At 46.3% G+C, this 17,640-nt stretch overlaps 1 protein-coding gene across 4 annotated transcripts; it reads right to left on the reverse strand.

Moving 5' to 3' along the window:
• Positions 1 to 308: 308 nt before the first annotated feature.
• CD37 (CD37 molecule) lies at positions 309 to 6,222 on the reverse strand. Of its 4 annotated transcripts, none has more exons than XM_055311066.1 (9): positions 6,132 to 6,222; positions 5,400 to 5,474; positions 5,202 to 5,274; positions 4,131 to 4,255; positions 3,960 to 4,034; positions 2,905 to 3,009; positions 2,048 to 2,284; positions 1,606 to 1,689; positions 309 to 553 (listed from the first exon to the last, which is right to left on the reverse strand). In XM_055311066.1, the coding sequence occupies exons 2-9, from the start codon at positions 5,466 to 5,468 to the stop codon at positions 476 to 478; spliced, it is 846 nt and encodes a 281-aa protein (XP_055167041.1). In that variant the 5' UTR covers positions 5,469 to 5,474; positions 6,132 to 6,222; the 3' UTR covers positions 309 to 475. The 4 variants fall into 4 exon arrangements, with proteins under 4 accessions (XP_055167041.1, XP_055167040.1, XP_055167039.1 ...); XM_055311065.1 differs by having other exon boundaries at positions 6,125 to 6,176; XM_055311064.1 differs by lacking the exon at positions 6,132 to 6,222 and adding an exon at positions 5,733 to 5,942.
• Between the last annotated feature and the right edge of the window lie 11,418 nt (positions 6,223 to 17,640).

Raw genomic sequence — 17,640 nt, forward strand, 5'->3', positions numbered from 1 at the left:
TTTTTTTTTAATATAACAAGAGATATTTATAAGTGGGTATTAGGGTCGTGACTTTCTCTCAGCAGGGCAAGCAGTGGGGTGAGGCTTTTAAATCTCACCCTCTCCTCAATAAGACATGGGCTATAATACTGTGTTGCCTCCCCTCACCCGCAAAGTGTGTTGGTTTGTGTTTTGACAGAGGATAAAACTATTTTACCAAAACGCAGGGGATTTATTTGGGGTTTGGGCGAAAAATAATCCTGTGGGAGGTGGTAAGCCAACAGATGAGTCAAGGAAATGAGGTATCTTTGGGGGCAGGAAGCTGGTGGCCGGAAGCCCCAGGTCCCGCGGGAGAGGTGACAGCAGCTGGTCAGGCAGATATCTGGGTCCCCGGGGAAATGAGGAGGTAGAGGACTCAATGGCTGGGGCGAACTGGGGATTGAACAAATATTTACAGACCACAGGGAAGCCCCTAGGGCACTTGAAGGGGTGGGGCCTAGCGGTACCGAGCAAGCCGGTCGTAGACTTGGTCCATGTTTCTGCACAGGAATATCGAGAGCGTCATGAAGCTGAGCTATAGAGAAAGGAGACCTGGTCAGAGAGGTCCACCGGGTGCCGGCGAGGGGGATGGGGGTGGGGATGGTGGGGGTCCCGAGAGAATAAAAGAGGTGGCGCTGGGGTAGGAGGAAGAAAATTCAGCGCGGAGACTTGGGCGGGGTGGGGTCGTAGGAGGGGCGGAGAAGGGTGGTGCTAGAGGGGGAGCTCCGCCAGGTTGTGAAAGATGGCATCAGGGATGGGAATTTGGGGCCTTGGTAGCATACCCCTTGGAGTATGCTACCAAAGTTGCGGGGGAGTAGAGATGATGGAAAGATGGGAATAGTGTGGGGTAGGGGGTATCTAGCTGCGTCTAGCGCAGTCTTAGAGCCTGGGAAGGAGTGAGACCCAGAGCTAGCCCAGGGTACTTTATTCCGGAGGCTCTTCTGTCTCCCCCTCTGCCTCGGTCGCTAATTCCGCCTCGACCTCCACCTCCGCGCCCGCGCTCCCAGTCTCAGGTTGTTCCTCATCTTGATCCCAAAGTGGCCAGGGCCCCAGGGTCATGGGCAGCTTGCTCTGTGGGGACTTGTCCCCCCAGTTGGGACAGGCATCAGCCATGCCCCAGCCACCCCACAGACCGCCGCTACGCCCGCTGCTGCTCAGCACACCACAGCGCCCGCCGCCGCCATCAGCACTCGGGCCAGGCCCGGGGCTCGAACCACAGGCGCCCAGCACCTGCAGCTGGCGTTCCCGGCGGAGCGCCCTGCGCAGTAGTAGCAGGCTCAGCCCTGCCACACTCACCTGCAGGGAAAGGGGACGGGTGTTGTGGCTAAAGGCGGGGGGACTACCCCAAGGAGGGCCAATGGGAGCTTCGCAAGGGCGGGCGGGAACGCCTACTTCCTGCGTGCAACCAATCAGGACACGCAGAGGGTAGGTCGGCCTCGTACAGGTGGAGAGGCAGGAGAGCCTGGATTGGCTGACGCTCTGTCACGCAGGCACCACCTTTCCCGGAGAAAGGGAGGACGCGCACTTTGGGGTGGGGCCATCTAGGGATTGTATGGCCAGTCGCGAGTGGGGGCGGGACCAAATTACCTCAAGTAGACCGACGCCCAGACAAATGCCCACTATGGAGATGAGGTTGTTGTGCAACCACTTCTGGAGGTTTTGCGCGCAGCCCTGGGGGTGTGGGGGGAAAGGTTAAAAGTACAGTTCTTTGTGGGATTCGCCCTCAAACCTGTGCCCACTGTTCTCAGTCCAGCCTTCAACTACTCTTTCAGGCACCGCCCCGCATCCCTAGTGAGTAGGGTTTTCTAGTCTCTCCACCTCACTCGGTCCCAGCCTCCTTTCACTCAGGCCTTTTTTAGGCCGGGTCTCTACGAACGACACCCCTCCAGATGTACGCTTTCTCGTAGCCCCACCCCGTGGACCCAGCCCACGCCCTGTGGCTCCGCCTCTTGGAGGAAGCACGCCTCTACCCAGGCCCTGCCCCCTTGCAGGCCCCGCCCCTTTCCAGAGGTCTCCAAACCCTCCCCACCTCGCTGTAGATATTGCTGTTTGCGGGAACCCGGCAAAGGTCTGTGCTGTGGCGGGGCCGCGCCTGTGGTCCGAGCCGGCTGAACTGGGGGAAGGAGAGCTTCTCGAAGATTGCGGAGTCGTTGGTCGCCGATGAATTATAGCAGGAGCAGGGCACGCGATGCACGTTCGACGCGTTGCTGCTGAGACTGGGGATACCGAACCAGTCCCGGGGAGAGTTCCAGCCGCAGCAGCGCAGCTAGAAGAAGCACGGGAGTCAGAGGGGCGGGGGCTCGGTGATATGTATGAGGTCGTGCTGGGGAGCAGAGGGCCAAGTATTGGGCGCAGGGCGGGGGGGACGGCGGGCTAGGCTTGGGGACCTTAGGGGAACTTGGGGTTGGGAGAGACGAATCGCGGGCAACCTGCGGCTGTGGGAGGAGCTGCAGAATCACGCTGCGGACCGAAGACTGGGTGGGCAGTGCATTTCAGCCTCAGGCAGGGGACATGCAGCTGGGAGGGCAGGGCCACGTGAATGACCGGGGAGTGGAGCCTCAGGTGGGCCGGGGCCCGTGGGGACCAGAGTCACTAAGGATTAGAGGGTGGGGTCACGCTAGGGCCTTGGGGCTGAGGACGGAGTCTCGTCGGGACGGAAAGCGGAGCCTCTCCAGGATCTGGAGTCGGTTATGTTATTTTCTGTTGGCGAGGCCACGTTGTGCTGGCCGGAGGTGGGGTGGGTGGGGCAAGGTTACCTCGGGATCCGGGAGCTGAGAGCCCCCAGCTTCGTCGGGGCAGAGCCTGCCGGGCAGGGGGCGGAGCTACGCCAGAGTCCCAGAGCTGGTGGGAGGGATTCGCGCCCCCGCAAGTGGGTACCGCACGCACCTGAAACTGCACGTAGTCCCAGCTCTCCTCCGCGGCCGACTCCTCCGGTCGCGAGTGGTAGTTTTGGATCGTCTCCATCACGATGTCCTTCACCCTCCGCTCCAGCTAAGAGGCCAAGAGTGAGGCTGGATCCCCACCCGCTTCCCCACCCCCATTTGCCCCTACCCACTCCAGGCACTCCCGGGCTTTCTCAGTCCCAAGGGGTCCCTGAGCTGCCTTAAGTAGCTCTCGATTTCTCGCTGAATGGTTACCTATGTCTCTGTTCCTCAAAATCTCTGCCTGGTTTTATCACCTGTCTTTCAATTCCGCCCCCGCTCTCTCACAGGCTCTCTCATTAGGTCTCTCTTTTGGAGTCTCCTTTTTCTCCGCCTATTTTTTCTGTCTTTTTTTTTTTCCCTGTTAGTTTCCCTTTGGATCTCTGTCTCTCGTGCTATGTCTGTCTTCTTCCGTACGTGTTGTGGTCTTCCTTTGACTCTCCTTGTCCCTATCTTCCTCTGTATCTGTGTCCCTGTGTCTCTCCATCTTCCTCTGCCTGTCACTGTTATTTCTCTTTGTCCATGTCAGCTCGTGTCTGCGTTTGTTTCTTTCTTCTTCTTCTTTTTCTTTTTTTTTAGATTTTCATTTTTTAAAAAGATTTTATTTATTTATTCATGAGAGACACACAGAAAGAGAGGCAGAGACACAAGAAGAGGGAGAAGCCGGCTCCTCACAGGGAGCCCAACGTGGGACTTGATCCAGAGATTCCGGGATCATGCCCTGAGTAGAAGGCCGATGCTCAACCACTGAGCCACCCAGGTGTCCCTTTTTTTAGATTTTTAAAAATTTATTTATTCATGAGAGACACAGAAACAGAGGCAGAGACATAGGCAGAGGAAGAAGCAGGCTCCCTGCGGGGAGCCTGATAGGGGACTCCATCCCAGGACCCCGGGATCAGGCCCTGAGCCAAAGGCATAAGCTCAACCACTGAGCCACCCAGGTGCCCTGCCTTTGTTTCTTTCTCTGCACCTCCCCCCAATAAATTTTGGGGAAGTGTGGGGAGGGGAAGCCAAGCTCACCCGCATCCGCTGAGTGGAGATGAGTATTCCAAGAGTGATCTGCGTGGCAAACAGGAGCAGCAGTACCCCAAAATACTGGCGGACAGAGTGGAGAGGTCAAGTTGAGCCCCCTCGCAGGGTGCAGAGGCTGCCAGGGCTCTACTTGAGGGGAGATGTGGGCAGGACACTCACCAGCCCCAGGAGGCAGCGGAGCTCCTTCAGAGCCCCCACACAGCCCAGGAGGGCAAGGCCCATAGTGAGAATTCCTGAGATCGCCAGGGCCTTGGACCAGATCTGCAGGGGTATGAAGGACAAACCTGGGGAAGGTGAGAGGCAGTGACATTGGGCTTGGTGCACACAGCTCAGGGGAGCCCCCTTCTCCACCCACACAGCCACTCAACTGGGGATCAGTATTGGGGGGGGAGGCTCTTTCTCTGGGTGTCTGTCCCTGCCACATGTTCCTCTCTGTTCCTCTCTTTCTGGGATTCTCTCTCTTCCTCTCTCTGGGACTCTGTCCCTCCGGGTCTCTAGCTCCCCCACCGCCCTCTCTAGGTCTCTGTTTTCTCTCTGGATCTCTCTTGATTTCTCCCTGGTCAAGGTTTCTCCCTCTTGTTCTTTTGTTCTTTCTGTCTCTCTTTTCTCCTTCAGCTCCTCCTCGCCCCCTATAGTTTCAACTCCATTACTTGATCTGTGGCATTGGAGCAGTCACAAAAACCTCCCTGAGGGCAATGGGAGGATATCTATTCCCTAGGGTTATTTTAAAAGACACATGGGAGGCATGTGTTTGACACAGTGCTCAACACAGGGCAAAAAAAAGAAAAACAAAAAAACAAAAACACACACACACACACACACAGGGCAAACACTCATTAAATACCATTATTCCATTATTACTTTCCTATTATTAGTCTTATATCTACTCTTCTACTTCCTTGCTGTGTGACATCCAGTAAGTGACATCCCCTCTCTGAACCTCAAGAGAGTGGAAAGTTTGTGGGAGGACCTGATAAGCATCAGCACAAGATCTACAGCATCAGCACAAGATCTACAGCGCACCGGAGGAAGTGCCTGAGAAATGGTTATTGCCATTTTTATTATCATCCCTACACACAACTGAATTGCCAGAGGAAGACCCTGAGGCTAAGAGCAGTGGCAATCTGTGAAGCAGAGTCTGGGACCCTGGGAGCCCGGGGAGGTCACTCAGGGGCAGGCCGGGTCACACTTGGTCCAGGAGGCCCTCCCTGATGGCCCCGGCCCCCTCACCTACAAAGGACACGAAGCTGGTCTTGTCAATGAGTATCCAGATGCCAAAGCAGAAAATAAGGCTGCCTAGGACCTGGTGGGAGGACATGGGAATATGGAGGTGGGCAAGGGGGTGGTGGGGGATATGTCCGGTTGGGTGGCTGCGGGTGGCTGCAGCACGGGCTGGGGGCTGGGCTGGGCAGCCATGTGGCAACTCACGAAGAAGAAGAGGTTGAAAACGAAGAGGAGGTACTTGATGAGGCTGAGGCAGCTGTCCTGGGCCGACATCTTCGCCTAGAGGGGTGACCAGCCAGTGGGAGGGACAGAAGAGAAGAGGTGTTGGTCCCGGAGGAGACAAGCAGAAAGACAGAGACTGTGAGAGAGAGGGAGAAAGGAAGAACCCAGAGAAAGAGGAAGTTCTAGGGCTGGAGCCCCACCCCCTCCCTCTAGAGGCAAGGTGGCTTTCTTGTCTGTCTCTGCCACCCCCTCCACCCCCATCTCCCCAGTCTCCCCCGTCTCCCCCACCTGCCCCACTGGGACACACACCAGTACCTGTGGGGCCTTGGAATTTGTGGGCACCAAGGACATGCTGGGTAGTCCCTCCCAGATCTCCATGGCTCAGGCTGGGGGACCCAGAAGGACTCCTGATCTCCTCACACCCACCTACTGTGGGCACCAGGACCCCAGGCCAGCCCTGGGCAGCAGCCGACCTCACAGACACTCTGACCTCACTGCCTGCTCAGCTCTGCCATCTCTGCATCCCTCTCTGTCCCCCTCTTCCCAGCCCTCAGTTTCCTTTTCTCCCTTCTCTGAGTCTCTGTCCCCTTCTCTCTCATCTCTGTCCACCTCCCTTCCCTGACTCCCAAACCCCCTACATCTATCTCCTCCTCTGGGGTTCTGGCCCCTTCTCTCTGCATGCCATTCCTTTCTCATTTATGCCTCACCCCGCACCTTGTCATGGCCCCTCTCTCAGAGTCTGTATCCTGTTCCTGGCAACCAGTGTAGACTGCGGTGCTCCCATATGCCAGGGCAGGGGCTGGGCACCTGGGGGAAGTGAAAGTGCTGCAGTGCCCCAATGGGAAGGTCCCTGGGAGTAAGGGGGGTGGCGGGGCAGTGCCAAAATATGCATAGAGGAAGCTGAGCCTCAAGCAGTACTTCCTGCATCTGCGCTGGGGCCCCAAGAAGTGGAGGCTGGGGAGGAGTCAGGATTGACCCCGGGACCTTGGCAGTTAGATCTAGATCTGCAGTGTTTGGTTGTCTCCTGACTGGAGCTGCACACCCAGCAGCCTCTGAAGTCTCCCCTGTTGTCCCATGGTCTCCACTCTCATCAAATCAGAGTTCCACATTTGGGGGTGTTCCTATCATCCTGACATCCACCCTGGCCCTGGAAAACCAAAGCCTCTTAGAGACCCAGAACCCCCTCTTTCTGAGAGCTCTCACCCATCGTTATTTTTTTTAAGTCTCCAAATGCAATTTATTTTCTTATTAATGTCATCAAAAATCAGTTCATATTAATAGTATTCTGACTTTTGGCTCTGAACTTTCTTTTTCTCTTTCCAATGTTATTGAGGAATAATTGACAATTATAATTGTATATATTTGAAGTGTATGATATGATGATTTGATGTACATATACATTGTGGAAAGATTACCAAGCTCAGGATAAACACGTTCATCATGGGACATAGTTAACATTTTATTTTTATTTATATTTATATTTTTATTTTTTTGTCGCAAGAATCCATAATAGATATTCTCAGCAACTTTCTGGTACACAATTCTGAATTATGAATTAGAGTTGCCATGCTGTACATTAGATCCTCAGAATGTATTCTTCTTTTAACTGAAAGTCTGTGGCCTTTGACCCACATCTCCTTGTTTCCCCTACTCCCCATCCCCTGATAGCAACCATTCTACTGTTTCTATGAAACTGGCTTTTTTTTTTTTTTAAGATTCCATATTTATTTATTTAAGATTTTATTTATCTATTTGAGAGAGACAGAGATAGAGAGAGCAGGAGCAGGGAGGAGAAGGAGAAACGGGCTCCCCACTGAGCAGAGAGCCTAACTTGGGGCTTGATCCCAGGACCTCAGGATCCTGACCTGAGCCAAGGGCAGATGCTTAATAGACTGAGTCACCCAGGCGCCCCTAAGATTCCACCTTCCTTCCTTCCTTCCTTCCTTCCTTCCTTCCTTCCTTCCTTCCTTCCTTCCTTCCTTTCTTTCTTCTTTCTTTCTTTCTTTCTTTCTTTTCTTTCTTTCAGATTTATTTATTCATGATAGACAGGCAGAGACACAGGAGGACGGAGAAGCAGGCTCCATGCCGGGAGCCCGACGCGGGACTCGATCCTGAGACTCCAGGATCGCGCCCTGGACCAAAGGCAGGCGCCAAACCGCTGAGCCACCCAGCGATCCCCTCTTTCTTTTTCTTTTTAATTTAATTTAATTTAATTAATTAATTTATTTTTAAGATTTTTATTTATTTATTCATGTGAACACAGAGAGAGAGGGGAGAGAGAGAGAGACACAGGCAGAGGGAGAAGCAGGCTCCATGCAGGGAGCCCGATGCGGGACTTGATCCGGGGTCTCCAGGATCACGACCCGGGCCGAAGGCGGCGCCAAACCGCTGAGCCACCCAGAGAACCTTTTTTCTTTCTTTCTTTCTTTCTTTCTTTCTTTCTTTCTTTCTTTCTTTCTTTCTTTCTTTCTTTCTTTCTCTTTCTCTTCTTCTCTCTTCTTTCTTCTCTTTCTTTCTTTCTTTCTTTCTTTCTTTCTTCTTTCTTTCTTTCTCTTTCTTTCTCTTTCATTTTTAGATTTTATTTACTTTTTCATAAGACACACAGTGAGGGATCCCTGGGTGGCGCAGCGGTTTGGCGCCTGCCTTTGGCTCAGGGCGTGATCCTGGAGACCCGGGATCGAATCCCACGTAGGGCTCCCAGTGCATGGAGCCTGCTTCTCCCTCTGCCTGTGTCTCTGCCTTTCTCTCTCTCTGTATGACTATCGTAAATAAATAAAAAAAAATTAAAAAAAAAATAAGACACACAGTGAGAGGCAGAGACGTAGGCAGATGGAGAAGCAGGCTTCCTGAGGGGAGCCTGATGCGGGACTCAATCTCAGGACCCTGGGGTCATACCCCGAGCCAAAAGCAGATGCTCAACCATTGAGCCACCTGGTGCCCAAGATTCCACATGTAAATGATACTGTGCAGTATTTATCTTTCTGTGTCTGGTTAATTTCACTTAGCAGAATGCCCTCCAGTTTCCTCCGTGTTGTAAAGGCGAGGATTTCCTTCTTTATCACAGCTGAATAATATTCCTCTGTGTCTGTGTGTGTGTATCTCACTTTTTTTTTTATAAATTAATTTTTATTGGTGTTCAATTTACCAACATACAGAATAACACCCAGTGCTCATCCCGTCAAGTGTCCCCCTCCGTGCCCGTCACCCATTCACCCCCACCCCCCGCCCTCCTCCCCTTCCACCACCCCTAGTTCATTTCCCAGAGTTAGAAGTCTTTATGTTCTGTGTCCCTTTCTGATATCTCCCACACATTTCTTCTCCCTTCCCTTATATTCCCCTTCACTATTATTCATATTCCCCAAATGAGTGAGAACATACACTGTTTGTCCTTCTCCGATTGACTTACTTCACTCAGCATAATACCCTCCAGTTCCATCCACGTTGAAGCAAATGGTGGGTATTTGTCATTTCTAATGGCTGAGTAATATTCCATTGTATACATAAACCACATCTTCTTTATCCATTCATCTTTCGATGGGCACCGAGGCTCCTTCCACAGTTTGGCTATTGTGGACATGGCTGCTAGAAACATCGGGGTGCAGGTGCCCCGGCGTTTCATTGCATCTGAATCTTCGGGGTAAATCCCTAACAGTGCAATTGCTGGGTCGTAGGGCAGGTCTATTTTTAATTCTTTGAGGAACCTCCACACAGTTTTCCAGAGTGGCTGTACCAGTTCACATTCCCACCAACAGTGTAAGAGGGTTCCCTTTTCTCCGCATCCTCTCCAACATTTGTTGTTTCCTGCCTTATTAATTTTCCCCATTCTCACTGGTGTGAGGTGGTATCTCATTGTGGTTTTGATTTGTATTTCCCTGATGGCAAGTGATGCAGAGCATTTTCTCATGTGCATGTTGGCCATGTCACTTTTTTTTTTTTTTAATCCATTCATTTTTTAAAGGACAGTTGGGGGGGATCCCTGGGTGGCTCAGCGGTTTAGTGCCTGCCATCCACCCAGGGCTGATCCTGGAGTCCCAGGATCGAGTCTTGCGTTGAACTCCCTGCATGGAGCCTGCTTCTCCCTCTGCTTGTGTCTCTGCCTCTCTATCATGAATAAATAAAATCTTTTTTTAAAAAAAAAGGACAGTTGGACCCTCAATATCTTGGTAATGATGAATAATGCTGCAATGAACATGAATGTGCAGATAGCTCTTTGCAATATTAATTTCCTTTGGATATATACCCATGAGTGGGATTGCTCAATCATGTAGTAGTTCTATTTTTAGTTTTTTGAGGATGTTTTCCATAGTAGCTTTACCAGTGTATATTCCCACAATTGTGCACAATGAGTCTCTTTTTCTCCATATCCTCAGGAATATTTGATATCTCTTATCTTTTTTAATAACAGCCATCCTAACAGGTGTGTGGTGATATTTCACTGAGGTTTCAGTTTGCATTTTCCTGATAATGAATGATGTTCAGCACCTTTTCTTTTTTCTTTTCTTTTCTTTTTTTTTTTTTTTAAAGATTTTATTTATTCATTCATGACAGACACAGAGAGAGAAAGAGGCAGAGACACAGGCAGAGGGAGAAGCAGGGAGCCCAATGCGGGACTCAATCCCGGGACTCCAGGATCATGTCCTGGGCCGAAGGCAGGTGCAAAACCGCTGAGCCACCCAGGATCTCCTGTTCAGCACCTTTTCATGTATCTATTGGCCATTTGTATGTCTTCTTCAAAAAAATGTCTATTCAAGTCTTTTGCACATTTAAAAAATATTTATTTGAGAGAGACAGAGAGAGAGAGAGAGGAAGAACAGAGGTTGAAGGACAAGCAGACTCTGTGCTGAGCATGAAGCCTGTTGCAGGGCTTGATCTTACAACCCTGAGATCATGACCTGAGCTGAAATCAAGAGCCAGACACTTAACCACCTGAGCCACCTAGGAGTCCCAAACCTGCCCCTTTTATTTTTTTAATTTTAAAAAGATTTTATTTATTTATTCATAAGAGACACACACAGAGAGAGGCCGAGACATAGACAGAGGGAGGAGAAGAGGCTCCATGCAGGGAGCCTGATGCAGGACTTGAGCCCAGGACTCCAGGGTCAAGCCCTGAGCCGAATGCATATGCTCAATCACTGAACCACCTGGCATTCCACACTTGCCTCTTTTAAAGTTAAGTCTTCTGAGGATCCAAATAAACCCCAAATTTATTTATTTATCTCTCTTTCTTTCTAAAGATTTTATTTATTTATTTGAGGAGAGAGCATGTATGAACAGGGGTGGGGAGGCAAAAGGAGGGTGAGAAGCAGACTCCCCGCTGAGCAGGGAGCCCCATGTGGGGTTCAATCCCAGGACCTTGGGATCATGACCTGAGCTGAAGGCAGATGCTTAACTGACTGAGCCGCCCAGGTGCCCTTAAACCCTAAATTCCTTATGTTTTCTGAACTAAGGCCAAATTGTTAGCCATAGTCAAACAGTTTCTTAAAATAACTTGTGACAGCATAATTACAATCTTTGTTTCTTCTTTAACCTGACATTCTCTTCTCTGTCTCTTCTCCTGTGTGTCTTTTACGGTTTAGGACACATATCATTAAATTTAGGGCTCACTCAGATAATGCAGGTTGATTTCATCTTCAGATCCTTAATTATATGTGAAATACCCTTTTTTCCAAATAAGGTCACATTCACAGATTCCAGGACATGGACATATCTTTTTTTTTTTAATTCCAGTAGAGTTAACATACAATGTTATATTAGTTTCAGGTGTACAATATAGTGATTTGACAATTGTATACATTACTCAATGCTCATCATAAGTGTATTCTTATTCCTTTTCACCTATTTCACTCATCCTCCCACATATCTACCCTCTGATAACTATCAGTTTGTTCTCTATAGATAAGAGTCTGCTTTTAGGGTTGTCTCTTTTTCTCTTTGTTCATATGTTTCTTAAATTCTACATATGAGTGAAATCATATGGTATTTGTCTGTCTCTGATTTATTTCACTTGCTCTAGATCCACCCATGTTGTTGCAAATGGCAACATTTCATTTTTTTAAAGATTTTATTTATTTATTCATGAGAGAGAGAGAGAGAGAGAGAGAGAGAGAGAGAGAGAGAGGCAGAGACATAGGCAGAGGGAGAAGCAGGCTCCATGCAGGGAGCCCAACCTGGGACTTGATCCCAGGACTCCAGGATCACGCTCTGAGTCGAAGGCAGACGCTTAACCGCTGAGCCACCCAGATGTCCCAACATTTCATTCTTTTTTATGGCTGGGTAATATTCCATTATATATCCCACCTTTATCCATTCATCTTTTGATGGACACTTGCGCTGATTCCATTATTTGGTTATTGTAAATAATGCTGCAAAAAATATAGTGGTGCATGTAACAGTTTGAATAGTGTTTCAGTATTCTTTGGGTAAATACCTAATAGTAGAATTACTGGATCATATATATATATATATGTATTTTTTTTTTTTTGAGGAACCTCCATACTGTTTTCCACAGTGGCTGCACCAGTTTGCATTCTCAGTAACAGTGCATGAGGGCTCCTTTTCTCCATCCACATCCTCATCAACACTTGTTTCTTATGTTTTTGATTTTAGCCATTCTGACAGGTGTGAAGTGATATCTCATTGTGGTTTTGATTTGCATTTCCCTGATGATTAATGATGTTGAGCATCTTTTCATGTGTCTGTTGGCCATCTGTATGTCTTTTTTGGAGAAATATCTGTTCATGTCTTCTACCCATTTTTAAATTGGATTTTTTTTTTTTTGGTGCTGAGTTGTATAAGTTATTTATGTATTTTGGATACTAACACTTTATTGGATACTTCACTTGCAAATATCTCCTACCATTCAGTAGATTGTCTTTTAGTTTTGTTAATTGTTTCCTTGCTGTGCAGAAGCTTTTTATTTTGATGTAGTACCAATAGTTTATTTTGATTTTGTTTCCCTTACCTCACGAGACAAATCTAGAAAAATGTTGCTATGGCCAATGCCAGAGAAATTACTGCCTGTGCTCTCTTCTATGATTTTTATGGTTTCAGAACTCACATTTAGTTTTTTTTTTTTTTTTTTTTTTTTAGCAAAGCAATAGAGGTTTATTAAGCAGAGATACAGAGAAAACTCTTAAAAGTGAGAGGGGTCCCGAAAGGGTTGCCCACATTTAGGTCTTTAATCCATTTTCAGTTTATTTTGGTGTATGATATGAGAAAGCAGTCTAGTTTTTTTTTCAACAGAACTTGTCTTTTTCCCACTGCATATTCATGCTTCTTTTGTCAGAGATTAATTGACCATATAATCATGGGTTTATTTCTGGGCTATCCTTTTTTTTTTTAAGATTTATTTATTTAAAGATTTACATTATTTATTTATTTGAGAGAGAGACCGAGCGAGTGAGCACATGCACAAGTGAGGGGAGGGGCAGAGGGGGAGCGAGAGAATCCTAAGCAGACGCCATGCTGAGCACAGAGCCCAAGGCAGGGCTTGATCTCACAACACTGACATGACCTGAGCCAAAACCAGAATTGGATGCTTAACCAACTGAGCTACCCAGGCGCCTTGTGGGCTTTCTATTCTGTTCCATTGATCTATGTATCTATTTTTGTGCCAGTAACATACAGTTTTGCTTACTACAGCTTTGTAGTATATCTTGAAATCTGAGATTGTGATACCTCTTCTTTTTCAAGATTGCTTTGGAATGGATATATCTTTTGGGTGGGGAGAGGCAGGGTATCACCATTCAACCATTCACTACACCATTCACTACAATCAGTAGAGAAGCAATTGTAATTATTTGTGTGGAAAATGATGAGAGCCTGGATTAGGATGGTGACCTTGGAGACAAGTGGGTGGATTTGAAATGTATATTAGTAGTAGAGCATAGAGGACTTGATGATGGCTTAGAAGAGACACTCAGGGACGAGGGATAGTGAATCAATGTTCTAACTGAGATTTGAATTTAGGGTTATATAAACTAGGTCTGGGTTTCAAAAGGCCCTTTCAGGCCATGTGGGGAATGGACTGGAGGGGAGAGACTAAGACTAGGGAGGAGTCTGAGGTTTGAGTCCAGGTGGGAGAGCACAAGTCCTGAGCCAGTCCAAGCCATGAGAACAGAGAGAAGTATAGAGAGTAGAGAATTAAGAGGCAGAAAGGATTGGATTAGGGAATGATGGGCTGTATGGGAAAAAGGGAGAGAGGGAATGAGGGCATCTATCCAGGAGTTAGCCTGAGAAGGAAGAAAGAATCTGTGAACCTGAAGACAGATCTCTTGATATTATCCAGTCAGAGGAGAAAAAAAAAGAAATAAATCAAAAAGAGTGAATTCAGTTTGCTAGTATTTTGTTGAAGATTTTTGCATCTATGTTCTAACATCACACCTCAAGGAACTATAAAAAAAAAAAGAACAAACTAAGCCTAAAGTTAGCATAAAGAAGGAAATTAGAGCAGAAATAAATGAATCAGAGACTAGAAAGACAAAAAGATCAATTAGGGGCAGTCTTGGTGGCTCAGTAGTTTAGCGCCGCCTTCAGCCCAGGGTGTGATCTTGGGGACCTGGGATCACACGTTGGGCTCCCTGCATGGAGCCTGCTCCTTCCTCTGTGTCTCTGCCTCTCTCTCTCTCTCTGTGTCTCTCATGAATAAATAAATAAAATCTTAAAAAAAAAAAGATCATTGAAACTCTGAGCTGGTTTTTTGAAAAAATAAACAAAATTGAAAAATCTTTAGCTAGACTTAGGAAAAAAGATAAATGACTCAAATTAATAAAATTATAAATAAAAGAGGAGACATAACTGATACCCCAGAAATACAAATGGAAATACAAAATATAAAAGACTAGTATGCAAGGTGCCTTGATAGCACAGTTGGTTAAGCATCTTACTCTTGATTTCAGCTTATGTTATGATCTCAGGCTCATGAGATTGAGCTCCACGTCAGCTCTATGCTCAGGATGGAGTCTGCTGGGAATCTCTTTCTCTGCCCCTCACCCCTAAAATAAATCTTAAAAAAGAAACTAGTATGAACAATTATATGCCAATAAATTAGATAACTTAGAATAATGGATCCTTTCCTAGAAATACACATCTTACCAAGACTGAATCATGAGGTAAATCTGAACAGACTAATAATGAGCAGAGATTGATGCAGTAATCCAAAACCTCCCAACAAATAAAAGTCTAGGACCAGATGGCTTTATGGATGAATTCTACCAAACATTTTTTAAAAAAGATTTTATTTATTTATTCATGAGAGACAGAGAGAGAGAGAGAGACAGAGACAGAGACATAGGCAGAGGGAGAAACACACTCCATGCAGGTAGCCTGATGTGGGACTTGGTCCTGGGACTCCAGGATCATGCCCTGGGCAGAAGGCAGGTGCTCAAATGCTGAGCCACCCAGGCGTCCCTCCACCAAACATTAAAAGAAGAATTTCTAACAATCATTCTCAAATTCTTCTTAAGAATTGAAGAGGGAGGAATATTTCGAAACTCATTTTATGAGGCCAGCTTTACTCTAAACCAAAGCCAGACTACAACACCGCAAGAAAAGAAAAGGCCAATATCCCCGATGAACATAGATGCAAAAATCCTCAACAAAATACTAGCCAAGTGGGAGCACCTGCATGCCTCAGTTGGTTAAGCATCCAACTCTTGTTTTTGGCTAGGGTCATGATCTCAGGGTTCTGAGATTGAGCCCTGAGTCAGGCATCGTGCTAGATACGGAACCTGCTTAAGAGTCTCTCTCTCTAGGGCAGTCCCGGTGGCACAGCGTTATGGCGCCGCCTGCAGCCCGGGGTTTGATCCTGGAGACCTGGGAGTCCCACATCAGGCTCCCTGCATAGAGCCTGCTTCTCCCTCTGCCTGTGTTTCTGCCTCTCTCTCTCTCTCTCTCACTGTGCCTGTGTCTCTATGAATAAATAAATAAAATCTTAAAAAAAAAGATCCTCTCTCTTCCTTTTCCTCCTGCCCCTCCCTTCCCTTCCTAAAAAATTTTTAAAAAGATTTATTTATTTGTATTTATTTATTTATTTATTTATGAGAGACAGACACACATATAGAGAGAGGCAGAGACACAGGCAGGGGGAGAAGCAGGCTTTCCGCAGGAAGCCTGATGTGGGACTCAATCTCAGGATCCCGGGATCACACCCTGAGGAAAGGCAGACACTCAACCACTGAGCCACCCAGGTGTCCCCAAAAAATGTTTATACATATATAAAATACTAGCAAACTGAATACAACAACACATTAAAAAACTCATACACTGATGATCAAGTGGGATTTATCACTAGAATGTAACATATATATGGTTCAACATAGGTAAATCAACACATATGATGTACCTCATTAACAGAATGAAAGAAAAAGAATCACATGATAATTTCAAGAGATGCAGAAAAAGCACTTGACAAAACTCAACATCTCTTTATGATAAAAATCCTCAACAAAATAGGTATAAAACGAATGTACCTCAACATAATAAAGGCCATATGTGACAAACCCACAGCTAACATCATACTCAATGATGAAAAGTTAACAACTTTCCCTCTAAGATCAGAAACAGTACAAGAATGCCACTCCTGTCATCCCTATTCAACATAATACTGGAAATCCTAGCCATAGTAATTAGTCAAGAAAAAGAAATAAAAGTCATCCAAATCAGAAAGAAAGAAAGTTATATGTTTGCAGACAACATGATCTTATATAGAAAACTCTAAGACTACAAAAAAAAATCTGTTAATACTAATAAACTCAGTAAAATTATAGGATGCAAAATCAGAATACAGAAATCAGTTGCATTTCCATACAGTAACAATAAAGTATCTGGAAGAGAAGAAAGCAAAACCATTTACAATAGCACCAAAACAATAAAATAACTAGGAATAAATTTCAACAAGGAGGTGAAAAGTGTAAGATGCTGATAAAGAAATTGAAAAAGACAAATAAATAGAAAGATATCCTGTGTTCTTGGATTGGGAGAAATAATATTGTGAAAATGTCCATACTCTCCAAAGCAACCTACAGATTCAGAGAAATCCCTATAAAAAGTCTAATGGTATTTTTCATGGAAGTAGGAAAAACTACCCTAAAATGTGTATGGAACTACAAAAGAGACTGAAATAGCCAAAAGAATCTTGAGAAAGAAGAACAAATTTGGAGGCATCACACTTCTTGAATTCAAATTATATTAAAAAGTTATAGTAATCAAAACAAGTGCTATAAAAACAGGCACAGAAACCAGTGTAATAGAATAAAGAGTCCAGAAGTATACCCACACATATAAGGTCAGCTAATTTTTGAGAAGGCTACCAAGAACACATGATAGAGAAAAGACAATCTCTTTAATAAATGGTACTTGGAAAACTGTATATCTAAATGCAAAAGAATAAACCTGAGCCACTGTAATATGTCACTCACAGAAATGATCTCAAAATGGATTAAAGACCTGACATTGTAAAACCCCTAGAAGAAAACATCAGAAACAGCTCTTTGAGTTTTGCCAAGTTGGTCTTGGTGATAATTTATTGGATAAGATCCCACAAGCACAGGCAACAAAAGCTAAACAAGTGGGATTACATCAAACAAAAGAGCTCCTGTACAGCAAAAAAGAATAAATTAAAAAGGCAACCTTTTCTTTCCTTTTTTAAAAAATTATTTTATTTATTTATTTTAAAGATTTTAATTATTTATTTATGAGACACACACACACACACACACACACACACACAGAGGCAGAGACACAGGCAGAGGGAGAAGCAGGCTCCACGCAGGGAGCCTGATGTGGGACTCCATCCCAGGACTCCAGGATCACGCCCTGGGCCAAAGGCAGGCGCTAAACCGCTGAGCCACCCAGGGATCCCCATCTTTTTTTTTTTTTTTAAGATTTTATTTATTTATTCATGAGAAGCAGAGAGAGAGAGAGAGAGAGAGAGAGAGAGAGAGAGAGGCAGAGACATAGGCAGAGGAAACGGGAAGTTTGGTGAAAGGGAGCAGGGGGAGGTGGGGACTGTGCTGAGAAATGGGACCAGAGACAGGGCCTGAGCACAAGGTGGCTACCAACTGTCTAGACACAAAGGAGGGGCGGGGTGTGTGGGGGGGGTGGGGAATGGCAGGCGTGGGCGAGAGGAGCGGAAAAAGAGGCCAGAGAAGACCTTTGACTTCTTTCAATTGTTTACTTGCCTCAGTTAATTTAGAAATAGTATTTTGCAAAGAGGCAAACTTAG

The sequence above is a fragment of the Nyctereutes procyonoides genome, unplaced genomic scaffold, assembly GCF_905146905.1.
Source record: "Nyctereutes procyonoides isolate TBG_1078 unplaced genomic scaffold, NYPRO_anot_genome, whole genome shotgun sequence".
NCBI lineage: Eukaryota > Metazoa > Chordata > Mammalia > Carnivora > Canidae > Nyctereutes > Nyctereutes procyonoides.